The 13,920-nt window shown below is 45.3% G+C and overlaps 1 protein-coding gene across 1 annotated transcript in view; it reads right to left on the bottom strand.

Moving 5' to 3' along the window:
* Nucleotides 1-12,963, bottom strand: part of PRMT2 (protein arginine methyltransferase 2) — a 61,872-nt gene extending 48,909 nt beyond the window's left edge. The window contains exons 1-2 of the mRNA XM_040441933.1: nt 11,908-12,963; nt 11,132-11,323 (exon numbers count right to left, since the gene is read on the bottom strand). Of these exons, the coding sequence (XP_040297867.1) occupies nt 11,132-11,323; nt 11,908-12,540 (825 nt within the window). The 5' untranslated portion in view covers nt 12,541-12,963. The remainder of the gene's footprint in view (nt 1-11,131; nt 11,324-11,907) is intronic.
* Nucleotides 12,964-13,920: the final 957 nt, after the last annotated feature.

The raw sequence follows: 13,920 nt of genomic DNA, 5'->3' as shown, positions 1-13,920 counted from the left end.
ATAGCCAAAATCTGTAATGTAGATCTCAAGGAGAGCAGGGGGTCTGTTAAGGTCAAAATGACATCATCTGCGAACAGACCTAATTTGTGTTGGCGATTGCCGGCTGAGATACCCCTAATACCTTCTGACCTCCTTATCTGTTCCGCAAAGGGTTCCATCACCATCAAAAAAAGAAAAGGAGACAGGGGACAACCCTGTCGAGTGCCGTTTGTGGTATAAAAAGGTGTAGACAAGGAACCATTAGCTAACACTCTAGCAGAGGGTTTAGAATAGAATGCTTGAATGGCATTCTTAATGGGACCCTGAAAACCAAATTTATCTAGCACTGCCCATGCAAATCCCCAATGAATCCGGTCATACGCCTTCTCTGCATCAAAAGTTAGAAACAGAGAAGACGTCCCCAGCTTCTCGGCCTTCTACATAAGCCCCAAGATTCAGCGGTTGCCATCTGGCGCTTCTCTACCTTTTGTAAAACCCACCTGGTCACTGTGGATCAACTGCGGTAAAATTTTTAAGAGTCTGCAGGTAATTATTTTTGCGTACAGTTTCACATCGCAATTAAGAAGAGAAATAGGGCGAAAGTTAGCTGGTGTGTCCATAGGTTTCCCTGGTTTTGGTATAGTAACTATCGTAGCTTCCAACATTTCCGCAGGAAATTGCTCACCATTTAAAACCTGATTGAACATCTCCACTAAATGGGGAAGCAATAGAGAAAGGAATATTTGATGATATTCATTGGAGTATCCGTCAGGGCCGGGGGATTTATGCTGTTTCAGAGATTTAATAGCCATTTCAACCTCAGTAGAGGAAACAGGAATATTAAGATCTGCAATTTGCTGATTATCTAGGGAAGGGAGTTTGACCTTATGAAGAAAGGATGTAATTTTGTCTATTTTTAAAGGTTGCAAGGTATTAGAATCTCTGTTTAGGTTGTATAGCTTAGCATAATATTTGCTAATGGCTTCTGCTATCTCGTCTGGGTGAGCGATTTTGGTAATACCATCTGGGGCTAACATGTATGGGATAGCAGTTTTTTGGATTAGTGGTTTTATTTTCTGGGCCATTAGTTTACTAGGCTTATTGTGGAATTTATAGTATGACATACGCATGTTAGTGATCTGTCGGTCATAATCCATTTGTAAAGTCGAGTGGATTTCATGTCTAATAGACATTAAAGTTCTATGTAGGTCTAGTGAGGGATCTTTCCTTAACTGTTCCTCTATATCGGCTGACTTAGATAAAAGATCTGTCAGCTTAGCCTCACAAAGTTTTTTGTAATGTGAGCTCTGTTTTATTAGTTCTCCTCTAATAGTTGCTTTATGTGCTTGCCATAGAAGGAAAGTGTTAATGCCTTCTGTATTGTTAAGAGAGAAATACTCGGCTATCCGGGATTCGGTCTGAGGCTTAAATTTTGGATGTCTTAGAAGAAAGACATTATTTCTCCAAGACTTCAGAGAGCTTACATTTTGAGACAGGGAGATATTACAGAATACTGGAGCATGGTCTGACCATGACGTAATTCCTATGGACGATTTGGAGATCCTAGACAGTAATGGCCTGTCTGTCAGAAATAGGTCAATACGAGAGAATGATCTATGTCGCGGGGAATAGAAGCTAAATTCTCTTGAGTTTGCATTTAGGCATCTAAAAGTGTCATAAAGATGGTTGTACCTCAGCCATTGTCCTAGGGCCGGAGCTTGCATTCTACTACATCCTGTCGAGTCAAGAGTTCTGTCAGGAACAATGTTAAAATCCCCACATAACAATAGATTCCCTTTTTGGATTTCTCTTGCTTTCTTCAGAACCTTATTTAAAAATCGGATAGGGGATTTATTAGGGGCATATTTATTCACCAAGGTCAATGCAACCGAGCCAGCCATTCCCACCAGAATAATATATCTCCCTCCCTTGTCAGTTAGTACCTTCTCTATTTGAAAGCCCAGGGAATCTTTTAGAACTATACAAACCCCAGCTTTCTTCTTTACAGAGTTTTCTAGCAAAATGTTGGAGAAACCCCGCCGTGAGAGGACTGGATGCTTATTTTGCACAAAATGCGTTTCTTTAACACATACTATGTCTGCCTGAGAGGCGCAAACGTCCCTCCACAGCGAGGATCTTTTATAAGGGGAATTTAGCCCCTTGGCATTGATAGATAATATCCTAAAAGTCATAATTACATTTTATATCAACAAGCTGAAAATAGAACAATATCCTACTATTTCGATTCTGTATTAATGTAGCCCAAGTAGGTAGTCGATCATCGGAGCAACTAGGAAAGCATAGAAAACAGAAAAACCATAAAAACCATAAAAAACACAAAAAACAAGACAAGGCAGACATGTCGACCTGTAGAACAAGTCTTAGTTAGAAGAACGAAAAGACACCGGTCCCACAAGGATCTCACTGAATCCGGACCAGTTATAGGGGGATCAACAGTTTAGCCTTGCCCCGCCATCCCTCTGGGCGGTTGAGAGCTTGGAAAGGAGACAAATTAGGCGATATCTATCCGTCCCCCACGGTGGACCAATCCGATTGCACCCGTGAAGGAATCTTCTTTCTTGGGGGAGTAGTTGTAGAGAGATCTTTGATGTTCCAGGAACGCAGAAGGGACTCTCCTACCTCTAGGCTCTTAATAACATGTGTTTTTCCGTCTTTATGGATCAGAAGCTTCAACGGGAAACCCCACTTATACGGAATTCCTAGGTCCCTCAGTACGCTGGTGACTGGGGACAGCTGCTTTCTGGCCTATAATGTAGCTTGAGAGAGGTCTGCATACACTTAATTATCTTGGAATGGAGGGGGTAGGTTCCTATTGTTCCTGATAAAAGCGACCAGTTCCTCTTTGATACAATAAAAGTGAAGCCGTGCGATAACATCTTTAGGAGAAGAGGACGGAATATGCTTCGGTTTGGGCAGGTGGTGAGCCCTATCAATCAGGAGCAGTTGAGGGTCTTTATCTGGGAACACCATCTTGAGCATGTCTCCCAAATATTGTGACAGTCCCGATGGAGGTACCGATTCTGGGACACCTCTGAATTTCAGATTGTTAAGTCTATTCCTATCCTCCAAGTCAGCCAGTTTGGTTTTTAATACAGCAACTTCATCTTCTAGAGAGTAGTGAGCATCAATAAGCTCATTGTGGGAGCTTGTCAGCTCTCCCATTTTGTTTTCAATATGATTCACCCTCGTGCCCAAGTCATCCAATGAGGACGTGATGGAGGAGGCTACTTGTTGTAGTTGAGAAATGAGTGAGTGGTGGATGGCCGTCATCATGGCCTTAAGAGTTGTCTCAGACACTGCCTGATCCGAGCATGAAAAACTGCGAAGTGGATCCTCCACTGACCCCACAAGTAATGATGCCTGGGGTGAAGGGTTAATGCGTGCCTGAGCTAGATGACACAAGGTGCTTGTATTATGAGATATATCAAAGGCACCGCCTGCATATCTGCTATGGAGTCCTCCTGTGCTGGCCTGGGAGGATTGCGGTGTGCTCCATCTCCTGCACCTCCCCGGACCTGCGCGGCGTGGCTTGGTGTTCCCCAGAGCCCTCCAGGACTCCGGACCTTGCGGCAGGGGGAGATGAAGGAGAAATCCCCGGCCGTCCTCTGAGTGCCGGGGGCGATCCTCTTCTTGCAGTCTGCGGTGGAGGCTGGGATGTCGAGCACACTGGCGGGAAACCGCCATCCGGATCTTGTGCCACAAAGAAGTCGGTAAGGCGGCGGAGACCCGGGCGGGAGGACTTCTTGGAAGTCATCATGTCTCTTGCTGTGTGAGAAGAGAGTTGAAGGGTCGAGTTCTCCTCTACCAAGGCGCTTTATAGTCGCTGAATCGGGATGTTAAGCTGGAGCTCTCTCACCGAGCAGCCATCTTGGTCAGCAGCAGGCCACGCCCCCCCCCTTCCCCCCCCGTATCGGGAGATTTTGAGTGAAAACCTCTTTCCATCAGCAAGGGCATTGAAGATGAAACGTGGCTGGGTCTTTCAGCTTGACAATGATCCCAAACACACCGTCCGGGCAACAAAGGAGTGGCTTCGTAAGAAGCATTTCAAGGTCCTGGAGTTGCCTAGCCAGTCTCCAGATCTCAACCCCAAAGAAAACCTTTTGAGGGAGTTAAAAGTCTGTGTTGCCCAGCGAGAGCCCCAAAACATCACTGCTCTAGAGGAGATCTGCATGGAGGAATGGGCCAAAATACCAGCAACAGTGTGTGAAAACCTTGTGAAGACTTACAGAAAACGTTTGACCTCTGTCATTACAAACAAAGGGTATATAACAAAGTATTGAGATGAACTTTTGTTATTGACCGGTCACCGCCAGTTCTGTGAGAAGGTCTGGCAGACGTTCTTCTCTACCTCTTGTATGATGTTCTTTGTTTTGGTTTCACTTTCTCATCTCCTTTCCTTCTGCCAGGTGTCACTTATTTAGACTAATCGTCTTCCTTTATATTCCCTCCCATACTGCCTCACTTTGCGGTTTATACTACTTCCTGGATGAAGTGTTCACTGCTGGAGGCTGCTTCTGCTGTTTGCTCAGATAAGTCCTTTACTTTATTGTGTTTCCTTGCTGGCTTGATTCTAGGTGACCCTGACTCCGTCCATATTAAGTGCAGGGAGCCGGTGGTCGTGTCCCCTCACTATTATAGGGTTTTCAGGTGTCACACAGACTTAGGTACGTGGGCATGCAATCGTCTACTATCAAGACCCTTGCATGTGCATAGCAGTCAGGGAGAGCTCTTAGGGTTTTATAGGGCTCACCTATAAGCTCCTTAGTTTGGGATCAAGCCAGTCGCTTGTTTATTCATAAGTTCCAGCTATCTGCAAACTTCACCCGTGATCTGACCAAATACTTATTTTTCACCATAATTTGCAAATAAATTCTTAAAAAAATCTGACAATGTGATTTTCTGGATTTTTTTTTTCTCATTCTGTCTCTCATAGTTGAAGTGTACCTATGATGAAAATTACAGGCCTCTCTCATCTTTTTAAGTGGGAGAACTTGCACAATTGGTGGCTGACTAAATACTTTTTTGCCCCACTGTATACTGACTTTAACCACCTCCGGACCGCCTAACGCAGGATCGCGTTCCGGAGGTGGCAGTCATGCGCAGAGTCACGCATATATGCGTCATCTCGCGATGGCCGAGATTTCCTGTGAACGCGCGCACACAGGCGCGCGCGCTCACAGGAACGGAAGGTAAGAGAGTTGATCTCCAGCCTGCCAGCGGCGATCGTTCGCTGGCAGGCTGGAGATGTGTTTTTTTTTAACCCCTAACAGGTATATTAGACGCTGTTTTGATAACAGCGTCTAATATACCTGCTACCTGGTCCTCTGGTGGTCCCATTTGTTTGGATCGACCACCAGAGGACACAGGTAGCTCAGTAAAGTCCCACCAAGCACCACTACACTACACTACACCCCCCCCCCCCGTCACTTATTAACCCCTTATTAGCCCCTGATCACCCCTGATCACCCCATATAGACTCCCTGATCACCCCCGTCATTGATCACCCCCCTGTCATTGATTACCCCCCTGTAAAGCTCCATTCAGATGTCCGCATGATTTTTACGGATCCACTGATAGATGGATCGGATCCGCAAAACGCATCCGGACGTCTGAATGAAGCCTTACAGGGGCGTGATCAATGACTGTGGTTATCACCCCATATAGACTCCCTGATCACCCCCCCTGTCATTGATTACACCCCTGTCATTGATCAACCCCCTGTAAAGCTCCATTCAGACGTCCGCATGATTTTTACGGATGCACTGATAGATGGATCCGATCCGCAAAACGCATCCGGACGTCTGAATGAAGCCTTACAGGGGCATGATCAATGACTGTGGTGATCACCCCATATAGACTCCCTGATCACCCCCCTGTAAAGCTCCATTCAGATGTCCGCATGATTTTTACGGATGCACTGATAGATGGATCCGATCCGCAAAACGCATCCGGACGTCTGAATGAAGCCTTACAGGGGCATGATCAATGACTGTGGTGATCACCCCATATAGACTCCCTGATCACCCCCCTGTCATTGATCACCCCCCTGTAAAGCTCCATTCAGATGTCCGCATGATTTTTTACGGATGCACTGATAGATGGATCCGATCCGTAAAACGCATCCGGACGTCTGAATGAAGCCTTACAGGGGCATGATCAATGACTGTGGTGATCACCCCATATAGACTCCCTGATCACCCCCCTGTAAAGCTCCATTCAGATGTCCGCATGATTTTTACGGATGCACTGATAGATGGATCCGATCCGCAAAACGCATCCGGACGTCTGAATGAAGCCTTACAGGGGCATGATCAATGACTGTGGTGATCACCCCATATAGACTCCCTGATCACCCCCCTGTAAAGCTCCATTCAGATGTCCGCATGATTTTTACGGATGCACTGATAGATGGATCCGATCCGCAAAACGCATCCGGACGTCTGAATGAAGCCTTACAGGGGCATGATCAATGACTGTGGTGATCACCCCATATAGACTCCCTGATCACCCCCCTGTCATTGATTACCCCCCTGTCATTGATTACCCCCCTGTAAAGCTCCATTCAGACGTCCGCATGATTTTTACGGATCCACTGATAGATGGATCGGATCCGCAAAACGCATCCGGACGTCTGAATGAAGCCTTACAGGGGCGTGATCAATGACTGTGGTGATCACCCCATATAGACTCCCTGATCACCCCCCTGTCATTGATCAACCCCCCTGTCATTGATCAACCCCCCTGTCATTGATCAACCCCCCTGTCATTGATCACCCCTCTGTAAGGCTCCATTCAGATATTTTTTTGGCCCAAGTTAGCAGAATTATTTTTTTTTTTTCTTACAAAGTCTCATATTCCACTAACTTGTGTCAAAAAATAAAATCTCACATGAACTCACCATACCCCTCACGGAATCCAAATGCGTAAAATTTTTTAGACATTTATATTCCAGACTTCTTCTCACGCTTTAGGGCCCCTAGAATGCCAGGGCAGTATAAATACCCCACATGTGACCCCATTTCGGAAAGAAGACACCCCCAGGTATTCCGTGAGGGGCATATTGAGTCCATGAAAGATTGAAATTTTTGTCCCAAGTTAGCGGAACGGGAGACTTTGTGAGAAAAAAAATTAAAAATATCAATTTCCGCTAACTTGTGCCAAAAAAAAAAATTTCTATGAACTCGCCATGCCCCTCATTGAATACCTTGGGGTGTCTTCTTTCCAAAATGGGGTCACATGTGGGGTATTTATACTGCCCTGGCATTCTAGGGGCCCCAAAGCGTGAGAAGAAGTCTAGTATCCAAATGTCTAAAAATGCCCTCCTAAAAGGAATTTGGGCACCTTTGCGCATCTAGGCTGCAAAAAAGTGTCACACATCTGGTATCGCCGTACTCAGGAGAAGTTGGGGAATGTGTTTTGGGGTGTCATTTTACATATACCCATGCTGGGTGAGAGAAATATCTTGGTCAAATGCCAACTTTGTATAAAAAAATGGGAAAAGTTGTCTTTTGCCAAGATATTTCTCTCACCCAGCATGGGTATATGTAAAATGACACCCCAAAACACATTCCCCAACTTCTCCTGAATACGGCGATACCACATGTGTGACACTTTTTTGCAGCCTAGGTGGGCAAAGGGGCCCATATTCCAAAGAGCACCTTTAGGATTTCACAGGTCATTTACCTACTTACCACACATTAGGGCCCCTGGAAAATGCCAGGGCAGTATAACTACCCCACAAGTGACCCCATTTTGGAAAGAAGACACCCCAAGGTATTCCGTGAGGGGCATGGCGAGTTCCTAGAATTTTTTATTTTTTGTCACAAGTTAGTGGAAAATGCTTATTTTTTTTTTTATTTTTTTTTTCATACAAAGTCTCATATTCCACTAACTTGTGACAAAAAATAAAAAGTTCCATGAACTCACTATTCCCATCAGTGAATACCTTGGGGTCTCTTCTTTCCAAAATGGGGTCACTTGTGGGGTAGTTATACTGCCCTGGCATTCTAGGGGCCCAAATGTGTGGTAAGGAGTTTGAAATCAAATTCAGTAAAAAATGACCTGTGAAATCCGAAAGGTGCTCTTTTGAATATGGGCCCCTTTGCCCACCTAGGCTGCAAAAAAGTGTCACACATCTGGTATCTCCGTAATCGGGAGAAGTTGGGGAATGTGTTTTGGGGTGTCATTTTACATATACCCATGCTGGGTGAGAGAAATATCTTGGCAAAAGACAACTTTTCCCATTTTTTTATACAAAGTTGGCATTTGACCAAGATATTTATCTCACCCAGCATGGGTATATGTAAAAAGACACCCCAAAACACATTCCTCAACTTCTCCTGAATACAGAGATACCAGATGTGTGACACTTTTTTGCAGCCTAGGTGGGCAAAGGGGCCCACATTCCAAAGAGCACCTTTCGGATTTCACAGGTCATTTACCTACTTACCACACATTTGGGCCCCTAGAATGCCAGGGCAGTATAACTACCCCACAAGTGACCCCATTTTGGAAAGAAGAGACCCCAAGGTATTCGCTGATGGGCATAGTGAGTTCATGGAAGTTTTTATTTTTTGTCACAAGTTTGTGGAATATGAGACTTTGTATGAAAAAAAAAATAAATAAAAAAAATCATCATTTTCCACTAACTTGTGACAAAAAATAAAAAATTCTAGGAACTCGCCATGCCCCTCACGGAATACCTTGGGGTGTCTTCTTTCCAAAATGGGGTCACTTGTGGGGTAGTTATACTGCCCTGGTATTCTAGGGGCCCAAATGTGTGGTAAGGAGTTTGAAATCAAATTCAGGAAAAAATGAGGAGTGAAATCCGAAAGGTGCTCTTTGGAATATGGGCCCCTTTGCCCACCTAGGCTGCAAAAAAGTGTCACACATCTGGTATCCCCGTACTCAGGAGAAGTTAAGGAATGTGTTTTGGGGTGTCTTTTTACATATACCCATGCTGGGTGAGATAAATATCTTGGTCAAATGACAACTTTGTATAAAAAAATGGGAAAAGTTGTCTTTTGCCAAGATATTTCTCTCACCCAGCATGGGTATATATAAAATGACACCCCAAAACACATTCCCCACCTTCTCCTGAGTACGGAGATACCAGATGTGTGACACTTTTTTGCAGCCTAGGTGGGCAAAGGGGCCCATATTCCAAAGAGCACCTTTCGGATTTCACAGGTCATTTTTTACAGAATTTGATTTCAAACTCCTTACCACACATTTGGGCCCCTAGAATGCCAGGGCAGTATAACTACCCCACAAGTGACCCCATTTTGGAAAGAAGAGACCCCAAGGTATTCGCTGATGGGCATAGTGAGTTCATAGAACTTTTTATTTTTTGTCACAAGTTAGTGGAATATGAGACTTTGTAAGAAAAAAAAAAAAAAAAATCATAATTTTCCGCTAACTTGTGACAAAAAATAAAAAGTTCTATGAACTCACTATGCCCATCAGCGAATACCTTAGGGTGTGTACTTTCAGAAATGGGGTCATTTGTGGGGTGTTTGTACTTTCTGGGCATTGTAGAACCTCAGGAAACATGACAGGTGCTCAGAAAGTCAGAGCTGCTTCAAAAAGCGGAAATTCACATTTTTGTACCATAGTTTGTAAACGCTATAACTTTTACCCAAACCATTTTTTTTTTTACCCAAACATTTTTTTTTTATCAAAGACATGTAGAACTATAAATTTAGAGCAAAATTTCTATATGGATGTCGTTTTTTTTGCAAAATTTTACAACTGAAAGTGAAAAATGTCATTTTTTTGCAAAAAAAAATCGTTAAATTTCGATTAATAACAAAAAAAGTAAAAATGTCAGCAGCAATGAAATACCACCAAATGAAAGCTCTATTAGTGAGAAGAAAAGGAGGTAAAATTCATTTGGGTGGTAAGTTGCATGACCGAGCAATAAACGGTGAAAGTAGTGTAGGTCAGAAGTGTAAAAAGTGGCCTGGTCTTTCAGGGTGTTTAAGCACTGGGGGCTGAAGTGGTTAAAGGGGTTCTGCAGTTTGTTTAAACTGATGATCTATCCTCTGGATAGATCATCAGCATCTGATCGGCGGGGGTCCGACCCCCGGGACCCACGCCGATCAGCTGTTTGAGAAGGCAGCAGCGCTCCAAGAGCGCAGAGGCTTTCTCACTGTTTACCGCAGGCCCAGTGACGTCACACCTAGTATCAACTGGCCTGGGCGCGGCTAAGCTCTGTTCACTTGAATAAAGCTTAGCCCCGCCCAGGCTAGTTGATACAAGTCGTGACGTCACTGGGCCTGCGGTAAACAGTGAAAAGGCCGCGGCGCTCCTGGAGCGCCGCTGCCTTCTCAAACAGCTTATCGGCGGGGGTCCTGGTGTTCGGACCCCCACCGATCAGAGGATAGATCATCAGTTTAAACAAACTGCAGAACCCCTTTAAAGAGATGTTCCAGTAGGATCAGCGTTAACATAAAGAATAAAAAAGATAACATAAAGAAGATATACCTCCACTAATCCCCCCCACCATTTCCACTGACACTGCCCAGGTAACCACTGCTGCCTAATTCTGACTCCTACTTCACAACTGCCTCAAAATGCTCTGTCAGCTTCCTCTGAGAGGGCATAGAGTTCCTATGTGTCAAGATGGGGACCAGAAATAATTCGCAATGGTGACCTGGGCAGTGGCAAGGGATCGGTAGAGTTATTATTTTTTTTATGCTTTTAAGCCACTCTAACCCCATTGCAAACTATTTTTATTACTCTGGAAAAACCTATAAACCCCTTCACTGCCCTAAACCACCAAGCACCCTTATATTAACCCTTTCGCTATCCTGGCCAACAAGTATACTGATATTAACCCTTTCTCTGCCCTAGACCACCAGGAATATCAACATTAACCCTTCACTTCCCTTGATCACCAAGGATTCTTAACACTTTTACTGTCATAGACCACCAGGCATACAGACAACCTTTACTGTGCTAGACCTGGATTTACCTGGATGCTCTGTAGCCCTGTATGTCTGGCTCGTTATAGCTAATTATTAGGGTGCTATATGCACCTCAAAGTTATGGATGGACTGCTGACAGCAGTGAAGAGAAGTGGTGCAGTAAGAGGCCTAAGCTGAAAAGCCCCCACAAGCAAGTGCCTCACCAGTGTCTTATAGCTTCCATAATATTCTTTATCCTGCCATGGGTCATCTACGTCAGAGTACTCTTCTTCATCATATATTCCACGCAAATGAGTGGCTGGTACATACCCACAGTGACCATTATGCTCAACCCACCACCATTCTGCTGTCACTGCATTAAGGAGAAAGACCTTGTCTCCCTGAGAAAGACTCAGCTGCAAAAAGCAAGAAAATACAAGTTATTATTACAATCTTTAAACAGTTTGATTTTACTGGCATCTGTGTTGGTCCCATGTTCCCGCATTGCTGAGAAAAATGATGTTGCAATATATGCAAATAAACCTCTAGGAGCAATGGGGGTGTTGCCGTTACACCTAGAGGCTCTGCTCTCTCTGCAACTGCAGCGCCCTCTGCACTTTGATTCACAGGACCAGGTGTAATCACGTTTACACTACCTGGTCCTGTCAAAGTGCAGAAGGCGGGACAGTTGCACAGAGAACAGAGCCTCTAGGTGTAATGGCAACACCCCCATTGCTCCTAGAGGTTTATTTGCATATATTACAACATCATTTTTCTCAGCAATGCGGACACATATGAACCCGGGACCAACACAGATGTCTTCAGCTGCCAAGTGCACATGTAACAGGTCAGCAAGTTTCATAGGTGCAAATCTGCTGACAGATGCCCTAAAACCTACATGGTATCAAAGGCATGAGAAGTGAAAACTAGAACAAGCTATCCTGACTGTATCCATTATTGTCCAGATGAAACAACCCCTTTAAGGAGGAAAAAGTAATACCTGCGTGTCATCAGCAGCAACAAAGTCGCACATCACGGTGAACTCATTTGTGCTGGAGTCTGCATATGGACAATACACACGACGAGGCTCTGGACAGGAGGCGGCAAAGTAAGCGGTGCCTGGAGACTTCTCATAGGAGCACTCTGCGCCGTGCTCCTGAGGGCGACAGGCTCCGTCTAAAGCTTCAGCGGGTCCCAGGTCGTCTTTATCACCCTGACCCATGTCTGCCCCCAACTCACTGTATCCCGACCGCCTCGTCCTTAAGTCTCTGTTCAGAATGCATTCTTCAAAACGTACGTCCTTGATCACCCCTCTGGCCGCTGAATCGCCAATATCACGGAGAAGCCCGTCTTCAGCGGTCTCACTGATACCCAGGTGCTTATCTTCATCACTTGGGCTATGAGACTCTCCGTCACTCCTCTGCCTCTCCCCATAGTCGGCCACATCTGCTTCTGGCTCCATTCTGCCTTTGTCTCTATGGTCAATGTCGTGCAATGCTATTTCAGAAAGTTCACTTTCTATCTCTTGCACGACGCACACCATGGACGCCATATCCATTGCCTTTACATTATGGGTAGGACAACTCTTCTCATCATCTCTGCTCTTCCCGTGTGCATCCCTATCCTTCTCCATTACTGCATATACACCAACTAAGCAGGTGCCGTACACATTCGCCGTTCTACTATAAGCCCCTCATAAACGGTGTATTCCCCTTGGGTCTAGCACACCCACCTGCACTATACTGAGAAATAGCATGCGGGACGGCGGTCTTACATCTTTATATCATGTGTATATATTATACGGGCTCTACAGCTAGTGCTGCACCTCAGTGCACTCCCACTGCTCAAGACCAGCAAGCTCCCTCTACTGCCTGCCAGAGAGGACCAGCAATCCTCTTCAGTAGAACTACAAGTCCCAGGTACAGCCTCCCACCAGGAAGCACACAGACTAGACAGCACTGGTGGTGTAGACGCCCTGTCCTACTTTGCTGTGTTTCTCAGGCTGCTCTGCTGAGGAAACAGGAGAGGGAGGGACGCCCTTATCTTGTCACAAGCTGAGGAGACAAGTTCAGCATCCACCATCAGCCGAAGGCTCAGCTCATGAAAACGTAGTGCTAGAATGGAGGTGCTCCTGGTAGGTATGATGTCACGGGAAGGGGCGGAGTTTCGTCGTCTAAGGGGGTGGAGCGTCAGTGCAGTAAAAACTTCAGAGCAGGTTGGGGGAGAGAGAGAGAGGAGCGAGAGTGTGGATGGGAGCGATGATTTCTATTTTCACTTGGGGCCCTTCTTGAAGGTGGCTGAGGGATGTTTTTACATGACAGACCTCCCAAGTGTCCCTCTTTTGGACCCAAGTCCCTCTTTGCTCCTTAAGGCCCCTTTCACACGGGTGAGTATTCCGCGCAGATGCGATGCGTGAGTTGAACGCATTGCACCCGCACTGAATACCGACCTATTCATTTCTATGGGGCTGTTCACATGAGCGGTGATTTTCACGCATCACTTATGCGTTGCGTGAAAATCGCAGCATGCTCTATATTCTGCGTTTTTCACGCAACGCAGGCTCCATAGAAGTGAATGGGGTTGCGTGGAAATCGCAAGCATCCGCAAGCAAGTGCGGATGCGGTGCGATTTTCACGCACGGTTGCTAGGAGACTATCGGGATGGAGACCCGATCATCATTATTTTCCCTTATAACATGGTTATAAGGGAAAATAATAGCATTCTGAATACAGAATGCATAGTAAAATAGCGCTGGAGGGGTTAAAAAAATATAAAAAATTATTTAACTCACCTTAGTCCACTTGATCGCGAAGCCTGGCTTCTCGTCTGTCTCCTTTGTTGAACAGGACCTGTGGTGAGCATTAATTACAGGAACAGGACCTGTGATGATGTCACTCTGGTCATCACATGATCCATCACATGATCTTTTACCATGGTGATGGATCATGTGATCACCGGAGTCACGTCACCACAGGTCCTGTTCCTGTAATTAATGCTCACCACAGGTCCTGTT

This window comes from Bufo bufo, chromosome 7 (assembly GCF_905171765.1).
Source record: "Bufo bufo chromosome 7, aBufBuf1.1, whole genome shotgun sequence".
In the NCBI taxonomy this organism is placed as follows: Eukaryota; Metazoa; Chordata; class Amphibia; order Anura; family Bufonidae; genus Bufo; species Bufo bufo.
This window is presented reverse-complemented; position numbering and strand designations above follow the sequence as displayed.